Source organism: Leopardus geoffroyi, chromosome C2 (genome assembly GCF_018350155.1).
Source record: "Leopardus geoffroyi isolate Oge1 chromosome C2, O.geoffroyi_Oge1_pat1.0, whole genome shotgun sequence".
Taxonomy (NCBI): domain Eukaryota; kingdom Metazoa; phylum Chordata; class Mammalia; order Carnivora; family Felidae; genus Leopardus; species Leopardus geoffroyi.
In genome coordinates, this window is record NC_059333.1 from 11,784,301 (window position 1) to 11,805,092 (window position 20,792).

A 20,792-nucleotide genomic window follows, 5' to 3' on the forward strand; every position below is an offset into this window, starting at 1 on the left:
CACTTTGGGCTCTGTGCTGACAGCAAGGAGCCTGCTTCAGATCCTCAGTCTCCCTCTCTCTGCCCCTTCCCAGCTTGTGCTTGCTCACTACCAAAAATAAATGCTAAAAAAAAAAAAATTTTAAGGAAAAATCAATGTAAGCTTATGACTTGAGAAATAAAATTTTTTAGCCCTTACTCTGATACTAATTTCAACTAAAAGGAACGTGAATTCCATGTAAGGTTATTGATTTCCTATTTTGGCAGAAGAATCAAATTGTGTCTGGTTGCCAGAAACCAGAAAGTATTTGAAAATAAGGAGGATTCTGAAAGAACAAGGGAGCCCGCTTAAAGGGTGTCCTATGGTCTTATTTGGGATAAGCTGAGTATTATTTGGACATGATGAGTACATAAGTAGCCATTAGTTTATAATGGTAGAGAAAAGGTCATTTAAGTTATGAAAAGTTCAGTGCAAAAGTGAAAACAGGTCAATATTTTATTGTAATAAATACGGACATTTGTATTATGGATGTCTCTATTTGTAAACAGGAATAAAACATCAGCCCTCGGTCACACCTTGTGTTCAGGTAGCAAGATCAGGGGGATGGGCGGTGCCCAACCGTGAATCCATAATAGTCAAAGGATTTAAGTGTGTACTCCAAAACAAGTGTGCCAAAGGGTGTTCTAAAGGGTGTTACAATTTCTGAGAGAAATTTCATGGTCTCTTCTCTAATTTTTTACTTTTTAACTACTATACAAACTTCTTAAGTAACTCAAGTACAACAGTATTTAATCACAACAAAGTTTAGTAACTGGTACAGCTGGTAGTTCTTTTTTTTTTTTCTTTTTAAATCACAGTTCCCTTGCCTATTCTCGCTCCTGCTGAGGGGATAGAACCACAGCCAAAATCTTGCCCCAGGAGGATTTTTGTCAAGGACACTGCTGCCATGGTCCCACCAGGTTCCCCCGGGCCCCACTTCCAGTGGGCACTCCCATCTGCTGTGCCCCCTACGACCAAAATGCACTCTGCCTGCCTGTGCCTCGGGGTCACTCATCCAGGCTTAAAGTCCCAGGCAGGATCATCCAACTGGCCACAGTTAGGTGGCCCACCCTGCTCTCACAGCCAGGGGCCACGGAGAACTGGAATATGGCCTTGGGCTGTCAGAAAGTGTGAAACAGCCTCCCTCTCCCAGGGTGGAGGTCGCCCTGCACAGGGCGAAGGGATTCCCAAGCACAGCAGCCCCCACGGGACAAGGGTCCAGCTCCTCAGTTCACGTGACAGGTGTGGCTGCAGGTATTTCAGGAAGATGAATAAAATCCCAGTTATTTTTAAGTTCATGTTACCGTTAATGCCAATGGTTCCCCTTGGCTTATCTCCCTGAGCTGCTTTTTACCAATGATCTCTGTAATACATATATTTTGCTCCTCCACTACGGTTTAAGAGATAGTCTCTGATAGCCATTCTTTCACAAGCCACGTCAGCCTTTTATTTACAACACAAGGCCATTTTCCTTTATCCGGAACCAACTGTTAATATTTTCAAATTCATAAGTAGGAACAATCAGAATGTCCATCAGCTAGTGAGTCAATAAAGAAAATGTGGTCTACCCATACAATGGGGTATTACCATCATTAAAGGAAACAAAGAAGATACATACTACAACATGGATGAACCTTGAAATATGCTAAGCGAGGGCATCTGGGTGGCTGAGTCAGTTAAGCATCTGACCAGCTCAGGTCATGATCTCACGCTTCATGGGTTGGAGCCCCGCGTCGGGCTCTGTGCTGACAGCTCAGAGCCTGGAGCCTGCTTTGGATTCTGTGTCTCCCTCTCTCTCTGCTCCCTCCCCGCTCGCCCTCTGTCTCTCTCAAAAATAAACATTAACAAATTTTTTTTAAAGCATGCTAAATGAAAGAATCCAGTCACATAAGACTACATTTATAATTCTATTGACATGGAATGTCCAGAACAGGCAAATCCATACAGACACAGAATAGATTAGTAGTTGCCCATGGCTGTGGGGATAGATGTACTTTAAGGGTGATGTCTAAAGGGTGCAAGGTTTCTGTTAGGTAATGAGAATGTTCTAGAATTGATTGTGGAGATGGTTGCATGACTCCATGGGCATATCTTAAGCCACTGAAATGTACAGTTTAAATGGGTGAATTGTGTGGCATATGAAGTATATCCCCATAAAACAGTGTCTCAAAACAAAGATACAACTTATTAATTCAGTTTTGGAAATACATCAAGATTACATTTAATCTGATGTTATAAAATACATCACACATTTAAAATACTTCCCATTCAAAATATGAAGTCACTTCAATGAAATCAGATAAGACATCCATGCTTTGTGACAGATATCGTATTAAAGACTGTCTATCTGAACCACAATCCTAATCCTCAATCCCCCATCTGTTAACCTGGTAATTCTTGGGAGTATACTTACTACAAATGCTAACTCCTGAGCCCCACCTGTATTCTGAGCATTGCAATAAAGGCATGAAGATTTCAATATTCCCAATCGATTTCATTTTTTTAAAAAGGTTCAGGAACTGGGCACCTGGGTGGCTCCGTCAGTTAAGCGTCCAACTGCGGCTCAGGTCATGATCTCCTGGTTTGTGAGCTGAAGCCCCGCATCGGGCTGTCTGCTCTCAGCAAAGAGCTCCACTTTGGATCGTCTGTCTCCCTGTCTCTCTGCTCCTTCCTCCACCTCTCTCTGTCTCTCTCAAAACTAAACATTTAAAAAAAAATAAATTAAAAAAAAAGTTTCATGAATTGAAGTATTTGTGGACACTCAGAGTCTAACTGTATTTTATTTTCTTTAAGTTTATTTATTTTGAGAGAGAGCGAGCGAGCACACATGTGCGATAGCAAGGGAGGGGCAGAGAGAGAGGGATGGAGAGAATCCCAAGCGGGCTCCGTGCTGTCAGCCCAGAGCTGACTCAGGGTTTGATCCCACTAACTGTGAGATCATGACCTTAGCTAAAATCAGAGTCAGACGCTTAACCGACTAAGCCACCCAGGCACCCCCAGACTGCATTTAAATTTTTTCTGTACTACTAAACTCCAAACATTTACAGGAAAAATTAGTTTTGTTATAGCAATATCACTCAATCCCTTGATTGCTTCAGTTAGATGCAAAAACAAAACAAGATCACTAAAATCATTTTATTTTTTAATTTTTTTACTGTTTATTTATTTTTGAAGGAGAGAGAGAGAGAGAGACAGCGTGAGTCAGGGAGGGGCAGAGAGACACAGAATCTGAAGCAAGCTTCGGGCTCCAGGCCCTGAGCTGTCAGCACAGAGCCTGACGCAGGGCTCTAACTCACGAACCGTGAGATTGTGACCTGAGCCAAAGTCATTTAATCCACTGAGCCACCCTGGCGCCCCTCCAAAAATTATTTTAAATTAAATATTCAGGTGACAAAGCTATTAAGTCCTCCTTCGCTTTTGTTGAAAGCCAAGTATTGAAAACCTTCTAGTTTTATAAAGGATTTATTTTGCTTTCTTAGCATCCACAGCAAATCAGCCTTTTATTTTTTTTTTAATTTTTTTTTTCAACGTTTATTTATTTTTGGGACAGAGAGAGACAGAGCATGAACGGGGGAGGGGCAGAGAGAGAGGGAGACACAGAATCGGAAACAGGCTCCAGGCTCTGAGCCATCAGCCCAGAGCCCGACGCGGGGCTCGAACTCACGGACCGCGAGATCGTGACCTGGCTGAAGTCGGACGCTTAACCGACTGCGCCACCCAGGCGCCCCTTCTTTATTTTTTTTTAATGTTTATTTTTGAGAGAGAGAAAAAGAGAGAGAGACAGAGCATGAGTGGGGGAGAGGCAGAGAGAGAGAGAGGGAGATACAGAATTCGGAGCAGGATCCAGGCTCCAATCTGTCAGCACAGAGCCCGATGGAGGGCTTGAACCCACAAAGCCATGAGATTGTGACCTGAGCGGAAGTCAGATGCTTAACCAACTGAGCCGCCCAGGCACCCCGGCCTTTTCCTTTTTTTCCCTCAAATCAGCCTTTTCAAGTGTGCCTTTGGTGCCCTGAGGGTGTTTACAGCACCCTAGTAAGATTCAGGACACCGGCAAGGTGTGCCTTTTTTTTACAAAATGAGGGACTATCCTTCAGAGGCCGGTGGGACTTCACACCTTAGTCATCAGCTTAGAGACCAAGCTTAGGCCTGCAACTGAGTGTGTAGACAATTTAAGGAATCAAAACACAGAACTCACAGAGCTCCACAGCCCTAGCACCCTTCGCAATCAAGCGAGAGGTCCGCCAAGGAGCCTGAAAATGAACAAACAGTGCAGCTGGGGGCCCAGGAGAGAGGGACACCTCCAGCCTAGGAGAAGGGTGTCTCCAGGAGCAGGGATCGAGCTTCTGGCTCTTTTCTCTTAGAGGCCAAGTAGAGAGAAATAGCTACCACCACCCCATCACGCACCTTTCGGCAAGCCAGAGAGCCCAGCACCTTAAATCTGTTCCCTGGCACAGGAGGCTCTGGGGGCCCACGTGTGCCCCGCCAAAATGCCAACATCCAAGGTGGGATGACAGCCCTGGGTGGAGGAGGTAAGGAAGAGGTCGCAGCGGCCCAAAGCTCAACCTGCAGGACACGGGCATCCAGCAACAGGGAACTGAGGGCACTTAAGCCTCTACTTGCTTTTAGAGTTTTCCATCTGGGAGGAAACAGTTTGGAGAACACAAATTCCTGGAGTCCACTGAACCAACGTATGAGGATCCTACAGGCCCGTATGTCAGTCAGCTTAGGCTGCTGTAACAAAATGCCACAGACTGGGGCTTTACTCTCTTGAGGTTCTGGAGGCTGGAAGTTCAAGATCAGGGTTTCTGAGGCCGCCTTCTCACTGTGTCCTCACATAGTCTTTCTTTTGCACACATGCATTCGCGGTGTCCCTTTGTGTATCCAGATTTCCTCCTCTTACAAGGACAACAATCAGATTGCATTAGAGGGCACCCCCCAATGGCCCTATTTTAACTTAAAATCTAATAATGACTTAACAGAGTTCTGGCGCTACTAAGTACATTTTGAAACAAATTCCTCCTGGAACTAAGATTGTTATCTTATTTTATTTTTTTACTTTATTTATTTTGAGAGACACAGAGACAGCATGAGCAGGGGAGGGGCAGAGAGAGAGAGGGAAAGAGAGAAAATCCCCAGCAGGCTCCCTGCTGCCAGCAGAGTCCATATTCGGGGCTCAAACCCACAAAACCGCGAGATCATGACCTACGCCGAAACCGAGAGTCGGACACTTAACTGACTGAGCCATCCAGGTGTCCCTGAGATTGTTATTTTAGAAAGCTATACGCCAAGCCAACATGCAAATACTCTAGCACTTTCTTTCCCTTTTGTAGCACGTAATCATGTTTGCCCTCTGGATAGGGAGGGCTACAGAAAAAGTTCTGCACTAACTGTGCAGATTGAATCTGCAGATTTAGACCATCTGCAGATTTAGACTGGCAGAAAAATCTGCCACAAACCATGTGGCCTTGGGCATGTCACCGTTTTCTCTTTCAGAAGGCTAAGATTAGATTTCCATGCTCTCTTTTATTCCAACATCCTGCTCTTCCTTGTCTGAACCGTAATAGATCTAGGGAGAAATAAGTGGAAAGGAGAAAGGAGAGAAAGGATAGTCCACAGCAGGGCCCCTGAAATAGCACTATTGACATTCTGGGCCAGAGAATTTTTTGCCAGATAATCCTTGCCTTGTGAAATGTTGAGTAGCATCTGCGGCCTCCAACCACTAGGTGCCAGGAACAATTCCCAGTTGTGACAATCAAAAATGCCTCCACCTTTTTATATTTTCACTAGGGTTTCTGTTTCTCCACATCTTCACCATCACTTGTTATTTTCTGTTTTGTTTTGTCTGATAGCAGCCACCCTCGTGGATGTGTTATGCTGTCTCACTGTGGTTTTGATTTGCATTTCCCTAACGATCAGTGGTGTTGAGCTTCCCTGCATACAAGTGACCTGTTGGCCACTTGTACACCTTCTTTGGAGAAATGTCTATTCGGGTCATTTCCCTGTTTTTTTTAATCCGCTGATCCCTTAAAACTATTTCTATAGGTTTATATAGTTGGAATCATAGAATATGTAACCTTTTCAGATTGGCTTTTGTCACTTAACAATGTGCATTTCAGGTTCTTCCACGTCTTTCCATGACCTGATTGCTCACTTGCTTTTTTTTTTTTTTTTTTAATTTATTTGAGAGAGACCAAAAGCATGTGCGCATGCACACAAATGAGGGGCAGAGGGAGAGGGAGAGAATTCCAAGCAGGCTCCCCACCGTCAGCACAGACCCCACGGCAGGGTTCAATCCCACGGCCATGAGATCATGACCTGAGCCGAGATCAAGAGTCAGACACTCAACCGACTGAGCCACCCAGGCACCCCACAAATACATTCTTTTTAAAGATTTAAAAATGACTAACACTTATAGAACAGTTGCAAAAATACAAAAACCTTCCAAATAAACCTTACCCATTTTCTCCAACGAACATTTCAGTCCATGTGGCTTATTGTTTGCTCTCTTTCTCCCTTGCTCTGTACATGTGTTTATTTCTAAATCATTGGAGAGTAATTTGCAGACATCATATCCCTTTATCCATAAATATTTCAACATGTATTTCCTAAGAAGAAAGACAGAACCACTCACTCACTGTGGATATCCCCCACAACCTCGCTGTCAAGTAAGGAACAGAAATTATATGATTCTTCAATTTCATTTAATACAAGAAATGTTATTTATTTAATCAAGAATGAGTTTGGGTAACAAACTGGATTTACATGCTCATTTCTGAGAACAGCACGGACCAAATGAGCCAGCATCACCTCGCCAGAGCCTGAGATGTCTCTGGACAAGCCCTAAGATGAAAAGGTCACTCAGGGACATCCCAGAGAGTGAGCTTTTTGAATGGAAGCAGCCTTACATTCCATGACAAAGCTGTTTAGGAATCAGATTTGCTTTAAAACCTATTCTTTCTATAAAGCATCTTGAATGATTCTCTAGCAAATAGTGTTGTGTGACAGTTTTAATGTGTTTATTAGAGTCTTGTTGCTCAAATCTTTGACAACTGGTAAGCAGTGAAAGGAGGCAAACCCTCCACATACTGGTCTTTTTAACTTATCAAAACACCTAGACTGACTGTAGTGAACAATTCTGTATTGCATACCTGAAATTTGCTAGGGGAGTAGATCTCACGTGTTTTCATCAAAAAAAAAGAAGGTAACTCTGTGAGGTGATGGATGTGTTAATTAGCTTGATTAATTGGCTTGAGTGTGGTGATTATGTCACCATATATACCTACGTCAAAGTATCAAATTGTACACCTTAAAAATATACAATTTTTCTTTGTCAATTCTACCTCAATAAAGCCGGAAACAAATTCCGAAGGGCGAGAAAAGCACATGGTAGTTCTGCTGTAAAGCAGTGATTTCACTAAACACACTGAGTAAATGCAAGACGGGTTAGAAACAATTCAAACGCTGGTTCCCAGACAGCAGGTGCGCATCTGTTTTCCCCACTCCTGGCCTGTGGTTAGCGGCAGGTATGCGCAATATTCAGAATTCCAAGGAACAGAGAGTGCTGTAGATCCGCACTAAATGCAGATAATTCAGGCTCAAGTAACAAGAAATCATCACATGAATTCCACACCGAAAATGAAAATCAGATATCCTGGGTGGTGGAGGGCAGTTTGCCATGAGCAAAGTGCCACAGCCCCCGCATGTGGCCCACACAGGAGACCCTGACAAGTGGTTTTCCTAGCTGGGAAGAGGAAAAAGGAGGAAATACCCAAAAGAATGTGAATCTTCTCTTTTCCACAGTACCTTTCCCTCACCGCATCCCCCTCCCAGACTGTAGAGTGTTGTCACATTACATAAGTTACCCCACTGCCTTCTTTCTTTAAAAGCTGACACTCTAGGGGCGCCTGGTGGCTCAGTCGATTAAGCATCTGACTCTTGATTTCAGCTCAGGTCATGATCTCATGGTTTGTGGGTTCGAGCCCCACATTAGGCTCTGTGCTGACAATGCAGAGCCTGCTCTCTCTCTCTCTCTCTCTCTCTACCTCTTTCTCTGGCCTTCCCCCATGAGCGCACGCACACGGGCATGCTTACCTTCTCTCAAAATAAATAAATAAACTCAAAAAAAAAAAAAAAAGCTGGCAGTCTACATCAAACTCTTTCTTAATCAAATAGTTTAAAAGTGAATTAAGATGGCACCCCAGAAGGGTGCCTGGCTGGCCCGGTTGGTAGAGCATGCAACTCTTAATCTTGGGGTCATGAGTTCAAGCCCCACATTCAGTGCAGAACCTACTTAAATTAAAAAAACAAAAAAAAAACAAAAAAAAAAACAAATGATATGGCACCTGGAGAGGAAGGCATCTTCATGGTGGTTCTAGGAACTGTAGCTCCAGACGTTACCATCCGCAAACATCATTGGACCTGAGGCTTTAGGATGCAGACTGAACCATAAATCAATCTTGAGGGAAGTGTGATTTTTGGTTACTATGGCAACTTACTGGCAAGACATCGACCTCTTTGCAGTTCTCATGGAACCGGCAAACAAAAGAGAAGGAAAAAAAAAAAACCCATCTGAGAGAACAGAGAGAAGAGGCCTCTGTTGTAGCGCCCCGCCTCCCACAGGAGCTCAGTGAATATTTAATATAACTATAATGTAAGGAAATTTGGTTTTTAATAACTTTGAAAAATATCACTCTATTTTCTACCCACTTGGCAATACAATTAATGATTAGGTTTTGGTGTGCCAACTAAATTCTTGCTGTCTGCTCTCCTCTGTATATGTAATTAATTTTTTTTTTAACATTTATTTATTTTTGAGAGACAGAGAAAACGGAGCGTGAGTGGGGGAGGGGCAGAGAGAGAGGGAGACACAGAATCGGAAGCAGGCTCCAGGCTCTGAGCTGTCAGCACAGATCCCAACGTGGGGCTCAAATCCACAAACCGGGAGATCATGACCTGAGCCAAAGTCCGACGCTTCACCGACTGAGCCCACCCAGGTGCCCGGGGACATTTGTTTTCAAAATGCTCAACTATATTGTGAAAGAATGTTCTAAAAAAGATGTTCTAAACGAGGAAATGCACGGACATCGAATCCAACATACATTCATTTAAAACCAGTCCGTTGGGCGCCTGGGTGGCTCAGTCGGTTGAGCATCTGATTTCGGCTCAGGTCATGATCTCACAATTCATGGGTTCAAGCCCCACATCGGGCTTTGCCAGCAGCACAGAACCTGCTTCAGATTCTCTGACTCCCTCTCTCTCTCCCACTCCCCCACTCTCACGTGCTCTCTCTTAAAAGTAATCATTAAAAAAGATAATAATTACATAAATGAATAAATAAAACCGGTCTTTATGTAAGATTATACTACATCCTAGCTGACAAACATGAGATAATAATTGTATTTTGTGGAAAATGATAGAGGTTCAAGCATGTTGATTTTAATCATGATATAACCTTAAAATGGTTAACAACGTTATATGTGTTTTTAACAATGAACGTGTTTTTAAAAGTCTATAGTTTAGGGGCGCCTGCATGGCTCAGTCAGTTGAACATCCGACTTCAGCTCAGGTCATGACCTCATGACCTCATGGAACCATGACCTCATGGTTGGTGGGTTCGAGCCGTGCACTGGGGGGCTGTCAATGCAGAGCCTGCTTCAGATTCCCTGTCCTCCCTCTCTGCCCCTCCTTTGCACATTCTCTTGCTCTCTGTCAAAAATAAACATTAAAAAATTATAAATAAATAAGTCTATAGTTTAATTAAGCAAGGTAACTCTCACAGTTCATGGGATCGAGTCCTGAGTCAGGCTCCATCTGCTGATGGCATGGAGCCTGCTTGGGATTCTCTCTATCCCCCTCTCTCTGCACCGCACCCCCCCCCCCATGCTGCTCTCTCTCTCTCTCTCAAATAAACTTAAAAAAAAAAATGCCAGTCAAGGGAGCCTTTCAGAAGAGCATGTGACTCTTGATCTCAGGGTTGTGAGTTCAAGCCCCACATTGGGTATAGAGAATATTTTTAAAAAATTAAATCTTTAGGGGCGCCTGGGTGGCGCAGTCGGTTAAGCGTCCGACTTCAGCCAGGTCACGATCTCGCGGTCCGTGAGTTCGAGCCCCGCGTCGGGCTCTGGGCTGATGGCTCAGAGCCTGGAGCCTGTTTCCGATTCTGTGTCTCCCTCTCTCTCTGCCCCTCCCCCGTTCATGCTCTGTCTCTCTCTGTCCCAAAAATAAATAAACGTTGAAAAAAAAAATTAAAAAAAAAAAGAAATTAAATCTTTAAACAGCACCTAGCTGGTTCAGTCAGTAGAGCATGCAACTTTTGATCTCAGAAGTCATGAGTTTGAGCCCCATATTGGGGGTGGAGCCCACTAAAAAAAATAATAAGTAAAATAAAATAAAATCTTAAAAAGAAAAAAAAAGCTAGTCAATTTGTGTGTTTGGATCAGATTCTGAATTTGATCTTTTGACCACACCTTATAATCGCTCGGAATACTGACTGCAGAGTAGGTAGCCATCTTTTTAACAGGAAAAGAACCATATTTTCAAATGGTTGACTCTCTCTGCCCATACCTAAACTGAACAAGAAAGCTCTGGTTTAGTACTCATTTGACCTGCTGACTTCAAAGTGTATGTGTTGCTCTGAGGGACATCATGAGGGCAATTGCTGAAAGGGGAATAGTAACTACATTAAATATCATATCTATATTTAATCTGCCAAATTGATAACAGTGCTATGGTAATGTAAGGAAATGTTGTTTTGAGGAAATGAATGCTCAATACTCGGTAAAGTATTGAATTATATAATTTTCAAATGCTTTCAAATGATTTAGGAAAAAAAGTATATATTTGGAGAAAGAGAGAGAATGGTAAAGCAAATGTGGCAACTCTCTGTAGATGAACCAATACCAGAAAACTGCCTACCTCCACATTTCTTATACATGAGAAAAATAATTCCCCAGGTCAGTTAGCTAGTTTGCATTTTGCAGCTGCAAAGTGTTCCTAATGGATAACTCAGTCAACTCCAATTCACCTTCTACAAGCACAGAATCACACTATGAAACTGACCCTCTTGAAAGACAGAAATGGACTTAAGGTTCTAGTAACTTACAAAAGTCACTTAACTATTTGATGCTAAAGTACAGTAACTTCCAAAATGCAAACATCAAAACGAGACTTGTGATAAGTGTTTTGAAAAATGCAAAGTACTCTACAAATGCGAGTAGTTTTTAAAGCTGTGTTTATGCTTTTTTCCCCTTTTATGCTGTTTAAGATGTTGCTAGAAAGTTAACACTTGTAGAAACAGGAACTTAAAAAAAATTTTTTTTAATGTTTACTCATTTTTGAGAGAGAGAGAGAGAGAGAGAGAAGACAAGAGTGCAAGCAGGGAAGGGCAGAGAGAGAGGGAGACAGAGATTCTGAAGGAGACTCCAGGCTCTGAGCTGTCAGCACAGAGCCTGATGCGGGTCTTGAACTCACAAACAGTGAGATCATGACCTGAGCCTAAGTCAGACGCTTAACACACTGAGACACCCAGGCGCCCCAGGAACTCTTAAAAAAATTTTTTTTAACGTTTATTTATTTTTGAGAGACAGATCATGAGCGGGAGAGGGGCAGAGAGAGAGGGAGACACAGAATCCAAAGCAGGCTCCAGGCTCTGAGCTGTCAGCACAGGGTCTAACGCGGGGGGCTCGAACCCACGAACCGTGGGATCATGAACTAAGCCAAAGTCGGATGCTTAACTGACTGAGCCACCCAGGTGCCCCAATGCCCCAGGAACTCTTTATGTTCATTGTTTGCTTATATGGAAATCCCTCTGCATCAATATTTAAATATTTTTCAGTGCAACTACATGAAAGGTAGCAAATTATTATATTATCTAAAATTCAAAAGCTTACAGAGGCTAGTACCTATTTCTGCTCCTTTTAGGAGACATAGTCATAATAAAATACATTGCTTAATTTGCCAGGCATTGTGCCAAGTGACTTGCATACATTGTGTAATTCTCAGAAACATTCAGTGAGTTTGATGCAATTATTACTTCATCATATGTAAAATGAGGAAAATACCTGCATTTATCTCAGGGCTGCTGTAAGGATTAAAAGAGACCATACATAGGGGCACCTGGTTGGCTCAGTCAGTACAGCAGGTGACTCTTACTCTCTGGGTCATGAGTTCAAGCCCCATGTTTGGGTGCAGAGATTACTTAAATGAATAAACAAGAACTTTAAAGAAAAAAAGAGAGAGAGACTATACATAAAGCACTTAGCACAGCAGGTGGCAAAAAGGAAGTGCTAAACATACGTTTACCATTTATTGGTACCTTTATTTTACTAGTAAACAGACACAGAGAAAAGCAAGTGGAAGAAAAAGGATTTTTTTTTTTCAACGTTTATTTATTTTTGGGACAGAGAGAAACAGAGCATGAATGGGGGAGGGGCAGAGAGAGAGGGAGACACAGAATCGGAAACAGGCTCCAGGCTCTGAGCCATCAGCCCAGAGCCTGACGCGGGGCTCGAACTCACGGACCGCGAGATCGTGACCTGGCTGAAGTCGGACGCTTAACCGACTGCGCCACCGAGGCGCCCCAGAAAAAGGATTTTCAATCCAGGTCTGACTCTCCAATTTTCTGCCTTTTTCTATTTATTTGTTTTTTTTTTTTTTAATTACCTCCCCATTCAAGAGGGGGAGCAGGAAATCCTCATGACAGTGGATGAGCTTAAAAGCCAGGAGACCCCTGTTTTGAATTCGCCCTGGACTGTCCTCACGCCTCATCCCCTACCTACCAATACCTGGATAAGCGAGCTCCTCAGGAGGGACTTGCTGAATTAACGACTAGGTTTGGTTTCTGTTGTTGTTGTCCATTTATTTTTGAGAGAGAGAGAGGGGGAGGGAGAGAGCGCAAGCACAAGGGGGAGGGGCAGAGAGAGAGGGAGACACAATGTTCCAAGCAGGCTCCAGGCTCCCAGCTGTCAGCACAGAGTCCGCCGCAGGGCTCGAACCCACGAACTGAGCGATCATAACCTGAGCCAAAGTCCTAGGCTTAATCGACTGAGCCACCCAGTCGCCCCAAAGACTAGGTTTCCAGTCTGGGTTAGCTACATCTTTCTGGGCTGGGTACAACTTTCACGACTCGGCGCTGGTGCCCCATCTGCAGACCCAGAAGAGGCTGTTCAGGTCCTGAACAGGGAAACGACTACGTCTTCCCTTCTCAAACGCAAACTACCAAGGGCTGTCGCCCCCGAACCACTGCGCCTTCAGGGGTCCCAACCCCCACTCACCACTCTGCTCTCCACAGTTCAGGCCACCGCCACATTTTCGCTGCCCCCGCGCGGCGGAGGACGGAGCGCGCCGCACTTCGCGGCGAACTACACCTCCCACAATCCCAGTCGGCCGGACCACCTCCCGCTGGAGGTGGGCGCGGAGGCGGAGCGGATCACCCGGGGGCGGGGCGGGGCCTTCCGAAACGTCCTGCCTGTGTCCTACAGGGTACAACAGTTCATTTTAGGAGAGATTCCTGGGTTCCCTGTTAAAGTAGGACTTCTGTCCCCATTAGGTACGACTCTGCCCTCCGTCCCCTCTGTGGTCCCCTCAGTGTAAGCCGGCAGATGGTCTAGTCCAGGGCCGCCCGTGGACCGCAGCGAGACCCGAGAACGAAAGGCAGGCCGCGCACGCATGCGCAGAGGCGCAGCATGGGGGCGGGAGCCGCTAAGCCCCTTCCCCGCCGCTGTGAAGGTGAGTAGGGGGCGGGGCGGGGCGTGTTCCACGTCAAGACTGACCACTGCTCCGCAATGGCCACGGTTGGATCGGCCGCTACCATCTCGACCAACTCTCCGAGCCGTTGACCCCAACTGTCCAGAAAATTGGGGTCCCTAGAAGCTCAGTTTTAGCGTTTGTCCATCAATATCCCACTTCCAATTCAACCACTTCCAGCATTTCGTTGCTATTGTCTAGGTATAAGTTTTTCTTTTCTGCTAGACCATGCGTGTGAAAAATAGCAGCTAACATGTCAGGAGGGCCCACCTTTCGTCTTGGTTTTCTAGCATGTAGCAAACAGCTCCTTCTTGATAAGGTATAGAGCTTAAAGGTTTTTGGACACTTGATTCTATTCAATTGTGTGTCAGATGAGGTACATGCTTTGCCATGCTGTTTCATGTGTGTACGTCTTCTGAGAAGACTCCTTGAGATGATGAAAACAGTGATACACTAAAGACATAGTGGAGGTGATGAAGTTTATAATCTGCCAGGAATACAGAGAATTAAGCAAGCCTCTTATTATGCCCTAACCCTACCCATTTTCCTTACGCCTTGCTGTGTGACTTGGTTATGTTGCTTAACCTTCTGGGCCTACCTTTTCCCATAAAATGAGGAGATTGGATTAGATCTCTTAAGAACTTGCCAGCTCTGAAATTCTGCAATTAGTGAGTAGAATGCAGATGATATCACAATATGGTAATGCTAAACATCATCAACTTCCATTTCTCTGCTAACGCAGGAGAAACATAGCAGGTGTAAGAATGTGGCAGCAGCATTAGAAAGAACTGCCCTTCATTGTACCTGTAATTTCTTCCTGATTGCTGAAAATATGAGATTTGCTGACAATACAACTTTCTTCACTCCTTGTTGTCTGTTTGTAGATCATTGCTAGGAGGAACTCTGGGTACAATTATGAACACAGTGTGTGTAATAATGGCTCACATCTTAAGATCTCATCTGATAAATGCTTCAATGGTACCGAATCGAATGAAAATGCCTCCATATCTTGGTGTCATTAGAAACAGAATGATGTCAACTCAGAAATCCAAAAAGAAGATGAGAGACTATTACAGGCTGCTGAATCTGGATGAAGGATGCTCTGCAGATGATGTCAGGGAAGCTTTTCATAAGCTTGCCAAGCAATACCACCCAGACGGTGGTTCTAGTACAGCGGATTCAGCAACATTTATACAGATCGAAGAAGCTTATAGGAAGGTGCTTTCCCACGTGGTAGCACAAGCAAATGCCGGACAGAATAAAGTTGAAGAAGCAGAGGAAGAGGAAGAAAAGTTCAAATATAAAACACCCCAACACCGACATTATTTAAGTTTTGAAGGTATTGGTTTCGGAAGTCCCAGTCAACGAGAGAAGCAATATAGGCAATTTAGAGCAGACCGTGCAACTGAACAAGTGATGGAATATCAGAAGCAGAAACTACAAAGCCAGTATTTCATTGATAGCGTAATTGTTAAAGATGTAAGACAGAGTAAAGAACAAAAGATAACTCAGGCTATTGAGCGTTTAGTAGAGGATCTCATTCAGGAATCAATGGCAAAAGGAGACTTTGACAATCTCAGTGGGAAGGGAAAACCTCTAAAAAAATTTTCTGGCTGTTCATATATTGATCCCATGACTCACAACCTGAACAGAATATTGATAGATAATGGATACCAACCAGAATGGATCCTCATGCAAAAGGAAATAAAGGATACTATCGATCAACTCAGAGAGGCAATTTTAGTGTCAAGGAAAAAACTTGGGAATCCAATGACACCAACTGAACAGAAACAGTGGAACCAAGTTTGTGAGCAGTTTCACGAAAACATCAGGAAACTGAACAAGCGAATTAATGATTTTAATTTAATTGTTCCCCTCCTGAGCAGGCAAAAAGTCCATTTTGATGCACAGAAAGAGATTGCCAGAGCCCAGGAAATATATGAAGCCCTTATGAAAACAAAAGAAGTCACAGATAAAAACCCAAACAACACTGATCAGGGAGAAGGGGAGAAAATACCTGGAGTCAAGACAGGCTTTTTTCACTGGATGAATGTGTGGAAATTTATTAAAATCTGACCATTTAAATATCCATAATACTACCCCAAATCATTTTCAGTTGTACTGATGTCATACATAGGGGATGATATTTATTGCTACAACACAAGAGTTTGAGAAATGTATGCCTCTGCACTTTTCACAAAACTAATCACATCTCTAGTGATGTATAAGTGAGAAAGTTGTAAGAAACTGAGAGAAGTGGTCAACCAGCTTTGCTCTGAGGATATTGCAAGAAAAGAACTCCTAAGAAAACAGTTTAATCCATTTCAGAGTTTAAATGTCAGTCATAGGTGAAACGCATTAGGACAAGGACTCAGACTGGGAATCATAAAGGGTAGTCCAAAAGTCTTAGTGCACTTTTAAGCTCTAGTAACTTAAAGACCGTTGCTGTTGCTATCTTCACAGCTACTTAAACAACAATGAAAAAAACCCTAAGAAGTATTATAAAAAGTCACAAAACTATGGAAGTATGGAATCTAGGCAAGCAAACCTCCAAATGATGAATGTTCTTTGCAAGCTTGCTGCATTTCGACCTTGTGGTTATTAAAGTTTAAAACTGTTCTAAGACTTTTGGGATACTCTTTATGTGGATGGAAATGTTATGATCAGGAAATTAGCCCAAAGGAGTTACTGTACTCTCCCTTTTTTATAAAGACCTTCCTTGTGGGTATTGAATAACACACACACACACACACACACACACACACACACACACACTATCTGGGTTGTGCTTTTTCCTTCCCAACTTCGTTATCTTGGCTATAGAGAAATCCATCAGCCAAGATAGTTGATATAGCTGTTCTAGAAATAAACTCCAGTGGCCATTTTAAAGAGTTTGGGTGTATTTTCTATCCTTTTGGAGATTAAAAAAAAAAAAAAAGTCCTTGGGCTCAATGGAAATTTAAGATTTCACTCTGGCTTCATCTCTAATCAGAGATTGAAATGTTAGGTTTACATATATCTATCTGAAGCCTGTCTTTGTCATGTATCAGATTTCCCAGAGGCTTTTTCCATATGAGAATCTCAATTTAGGGATCCAATTTCCTGTCTTAGGAACCCTTTCACACACAAAAAGATGTCTGGATTTTGTGCCAGTTTGCACTTTTGACGAATGACAAAGAGATTAACATTCGTGAGATTGTGTTCTGTCCACTTTCAGAAAATCTGCCTTTTTTAGATTTGTGTAATTGCTTTAGCCACAGAACTGGGCAACTAGAAGGATACAGAGGGTGGTCAAACTGAGCAGATCTTTTTCCTTATTTAGAGTGTTGTGTTATGGATGTTGTTCAAAAATGGCACCTGCCACTCTGATCTTGAAAGAACAAGTTTTTTTTAAATTTTTTTTATGTTTATTCATTTTTGAAAGACAGAGAGAGACAGAGCACAAGCAGGGGTGGGGTGGAGAGAAAGGGGGACACAGAATCCGAAGCAGGCTCCAGACTCTGAGCTGTCAGCACAGAGCCCGACGCGGGGCTCGAACTCACAAACTGTGAGATCATGACCTGAGCCGAAGCCAGACGCTCAACCGACTGGGCCACCCAGGCGCCCCAAGAACAAGTTATTTTGTAAAGTATGTGATAGTTAAGTCAAACTATATCTTCAAAAGGAAATTTCAGGACTTTCTGCTTACATGATGGGGTAATTAATTGGTATAATATTTGATTATTAAATGAGTTATGTGGCTTCTACAATGATGCCATTACTCTAAACAAAACTGTGAAAAGTGTGAAATAAAGCTACATAATAAGAACTATGGTTATAAAACATTTTAGAAGGCTTTGGTTCTGTGAATTTCGTTAATGGGAATTAGATGTATGATACCTAGTTGAATTGTAGCAACCTATATAAAGGAAACCATTTTCAATATTGGATCACGGATGGTAAAGTTACTGGAAAACTCTAGTAAATCCTCAATTTCAGCACAGGACACTTTATAAATATTGTCTATATTAGTAAGATTAATAAAGTTAATTTTAATGATTATCCAATGGTTCATTGTTATATAAACAATTAATAATAACCGTAATTTTGGCTGAGTACCTGAATTAATATTTTTAAAACTTTAAAAAAATTTTTGTTTAATGTTTTATTATTTTTGAGGGAGAGATAAACAGCGGATGAGCGGGGGAGGAGCAGAGAGAGAGGGAGACACAGAATCCGAAGCAGGCTCCAGGCTCTGAGCTGTCAACACAGATCCCGACATGGGGCTCAAACTCATGAACCGTGAGATCATGACCTGAGCCGAGGCTGAACGCTTAGCCGATGGAGACACCCAGGCGCCCCTATTTTTTAACTTTTTTGATTGATGATATAAAAACTGTGACAGAGGGTCACCTGTGTGGCTCAATAAGTTGAACGTCAGACTCTTGATCTCAGCTCATGTCATGATCTCACGGTTCAAAAGATCGAGCCCTGTGTCAGGGTCTGCACTGACAGTACAGAACCTATTTGGGATTCTCTCTCTCTCTTTCTCAAAATAAATAAATAAAAAATAAAAAACTGTGACAGAGATTATTCTTGTAACGAAGGCAAATTCGCTGGTGTAAAAACAGATTCACTAATTTAAGTAACTAAAATTCAGACCAGAAAAAAATATCCTGGCCAGTTTATCAGAGTTTGTTGAATTGTAATCTTTTTTTTTTTTTTTTAATTTTATTTACTTATTTTGAGAGAGAGAGAAGGGTAGGGGCAGAGAGTGAGAGAGAATCGCAAGCAGGCTCCGTGCTGTTTGCATGGAGCCCAAACCCACAAACCATGAGATCATGACCTGAGCCCAAATCAAGAGTCACATGCTTAACCGTTGGAGCCACCCAGGCGCCCCTGTTGAATTGTAATGTGACACTTCTCTCTCCATGATGCAGCCTTGGCCTTTTCTGTCCGTGTTTCACCTTCTAACTTTGCCAGCTTTTCAGGTGTAGTGGTAAGTTACCGAGATTTCTGAACTCATTAATAGGCACAAACCAAACTCTGCCTGATTCCAAGCCTTTTCAGCGATCCTTTCTTCAGACTGTAGGACCAGGACCCTGGCCCAACACCCTGAGGATAGAGCCTCGCATCCCAGGGGCTTTTGGCTCCCAGATGTGTGAAATGGTTTTTGCCCTTGTTCTGTATGCCTGAGGCTAGTTTGGTGTCTCGGGGCTATAGTTTTCCTTCCTTGATAGAACAAATGCAATACTACTCATTTTCCTCATGAAGCCACCAGCAGGTGGCTGCTTTTGAGGGCAGGGGTCCTCCCAGAGATGGGAGTCCCCCATGACTTTGTATGATGGGGGCCTACTACTTTCTGACATACTTCTCTGCTGCCAGCTGCTTGGGTCCCCATCCCTGGGCCTCAGCCATCATTTGGGACATCCTCAGTACCTCTCAGGCACCACTGATGCCGATTTGTCTGTTCCTACAAGTGTCGCTTTTCCTTTTCAATAATGTTTTGTTCACTCGGCATACATTTATTGGAGTCCTGGAAGGGAGTCCACCAGTCCACCATCTGGATGATCAGGAATCAGTAGCTAAGGGGGACAAATGGACCCCTCAGCCCTGAATGTAACCCTCAGATACTCAGATACTCATACTCACCCTGGCTGCAGGCAGGGGGCACTAGCGGAAGGGCAGACCCACAGATGTTGCATAATATTTCTTGCCCAGCTGAGACCAGACTGGAACATCAAAATACAAATTTCCTCAAGGCTTGGGATGACATAAGCAGAGGGAAGGCAGTTCCTAGGACAGGATAACCTGGGCTGTGGCCCTCCCCAGTTTGTCTCTGAGCCCAGTGCCCTGCCCACCATTCTCCCACGTCTGAGAGGACCCTCAAGTACCTTAAGCATGCCTCTACTCCCCCAAATCTAGATTTAGGAAATTAAGGACTAAAGGATTTTCTTTCCTGCCAAGACCAATTTCAGAGATCTGGCATCTTAGAAGGTCCACCTCTTCCCTAGATGATTGATACATGCCACTGTCCCCCAGCCCCCCAACATGACAGATCCTACCTGAGAGTCTCAACAGGACACACGCATCAAGTAAGCTTAACATTGTTGTAAGAGAGACCTAAAGTTGTAGGGAGGGTCCTTCCTGGTGTACCTTGAGGACCTTCTAGCAAGAAGCACACGATCCAGTGGTGACTCAGCTTTAGAATTTATAGCTGGGCCTCTATGGTCTTTGTGGTTTCACCTCTGTGGGTGAAGCTGGTTCCATGGCCATGTCCTCTCAACTTTTCCACTTAGCCACAGTTTATCCCATGATTTGCCCAGTTGAGCCCCAAGCTTCTCCATGAGATTTGCTTAAAAGATGTGGTGGACAGCTGTTGCACTTTTTGGCAATAAATAGCCACTCTTGCCAAGTTGAGTGGTGGCCTTACATAAGCAAGAATTCACAAAGTGGAGAAAATGAGACAAAAGCAAGTGCACATCTCACCCTCCGAATGGCCTGTATTGATGGTGGCATGTGCCATTCATCTAGGGAGGATGTGGTTCCTAGCACAGGAAGTCAGACCTTTGAAGCTGACCTTGACAGGAGAGAAGATCCCTCATTTTCTTAAATATGCTCAGAAGTGGACATGTGACCTAGGCCCTGCCAAGACCTGTCCTTGGGAGACAGAGTTCAGAATGATGCACAGGACAAAAGAGGCTGGCTCTCTGTAGACGTTCCATTTAGCTGGTGCAGGAAGGCAGTGGCTGCCAGGTGGACACAGAAGTGACGTCAGTGCCACGAGCAATGACAGTCAAGTTCTTGGCTGTCTTGTAGTACGTGGTTGTGGCCACAGCAGCTTTGGTGTTTTCCTCACCAGGTCAGTTCTTCAGTGTTGTTTTAGTTACTGTTCCTGAAAACAACCTTGAGCCACTTTCTTGGGCCATTTGCAGCTCGGCACTGTGACTGATACAGATGAGATCATGAGACTCTCATAGCTTTGGGATACCCAGGAACTATACGTTGGATTGTGGCACAGGGGGCACGTGGACTCCCATTAAACTCTC

General features: G+C 43.6%; 1 protein-coding gene and 1 long non-coding RNA gene across 2 annotated transcripts; one reads left to right on the top strand and one right to left on the bottom strand.

Annotated features, from left to right (window-relative positions):
* Positions 1-61: 61 nt before the first annotated feature.
* Positions 62-13,457, bottom strand: LOC123610633. Its single transcript, XR_006718231.1, has 3 exons — positions 13,293-13,457; positions 6,478-6,626; positions 62-103 (listed from the first exon to the last, which is right to left on the bottom strand). It is a non-coding gene; the product is annotated as an uncharacterized LOC123610633 (long non-coding RNA).
* A 16-nt stretch (positions 13,458-13,473) lies between these two features.
* DNAJC28 (DnaJ heat shock protein family (Hsp40) member C28) lies at positions 13,474-17,805 on the top strand. The gene is made up of 2 exons (XM_045501495.1): positions 13,474-13,746; positions 14,649-17,805. The coding sequence occupies exon 2, from the start codon at positions 14,680-14,682 to the stop codon at positions 15,838-15,840; it is 1,161 nt and encodes a 386-aa protein (XP_045357451.1). The 5' UTR covers positions 13,474-13,746; positions 14,649-14,679; the 3' UTR covers positions 15,841-17,805.
* Positions 17,806-20,792: the final 2,987 nt, after the last annotated feature.

What these genes read in the sequence shown, in the direction of transcription:
- DNAJC28 (XM_045501495.1), top strand. Translation starts at nt 14,680, where the DNA reads ATGAACACAGTGTGTGTAATAATGGCTCACATCTTAAGATCTCATCTG.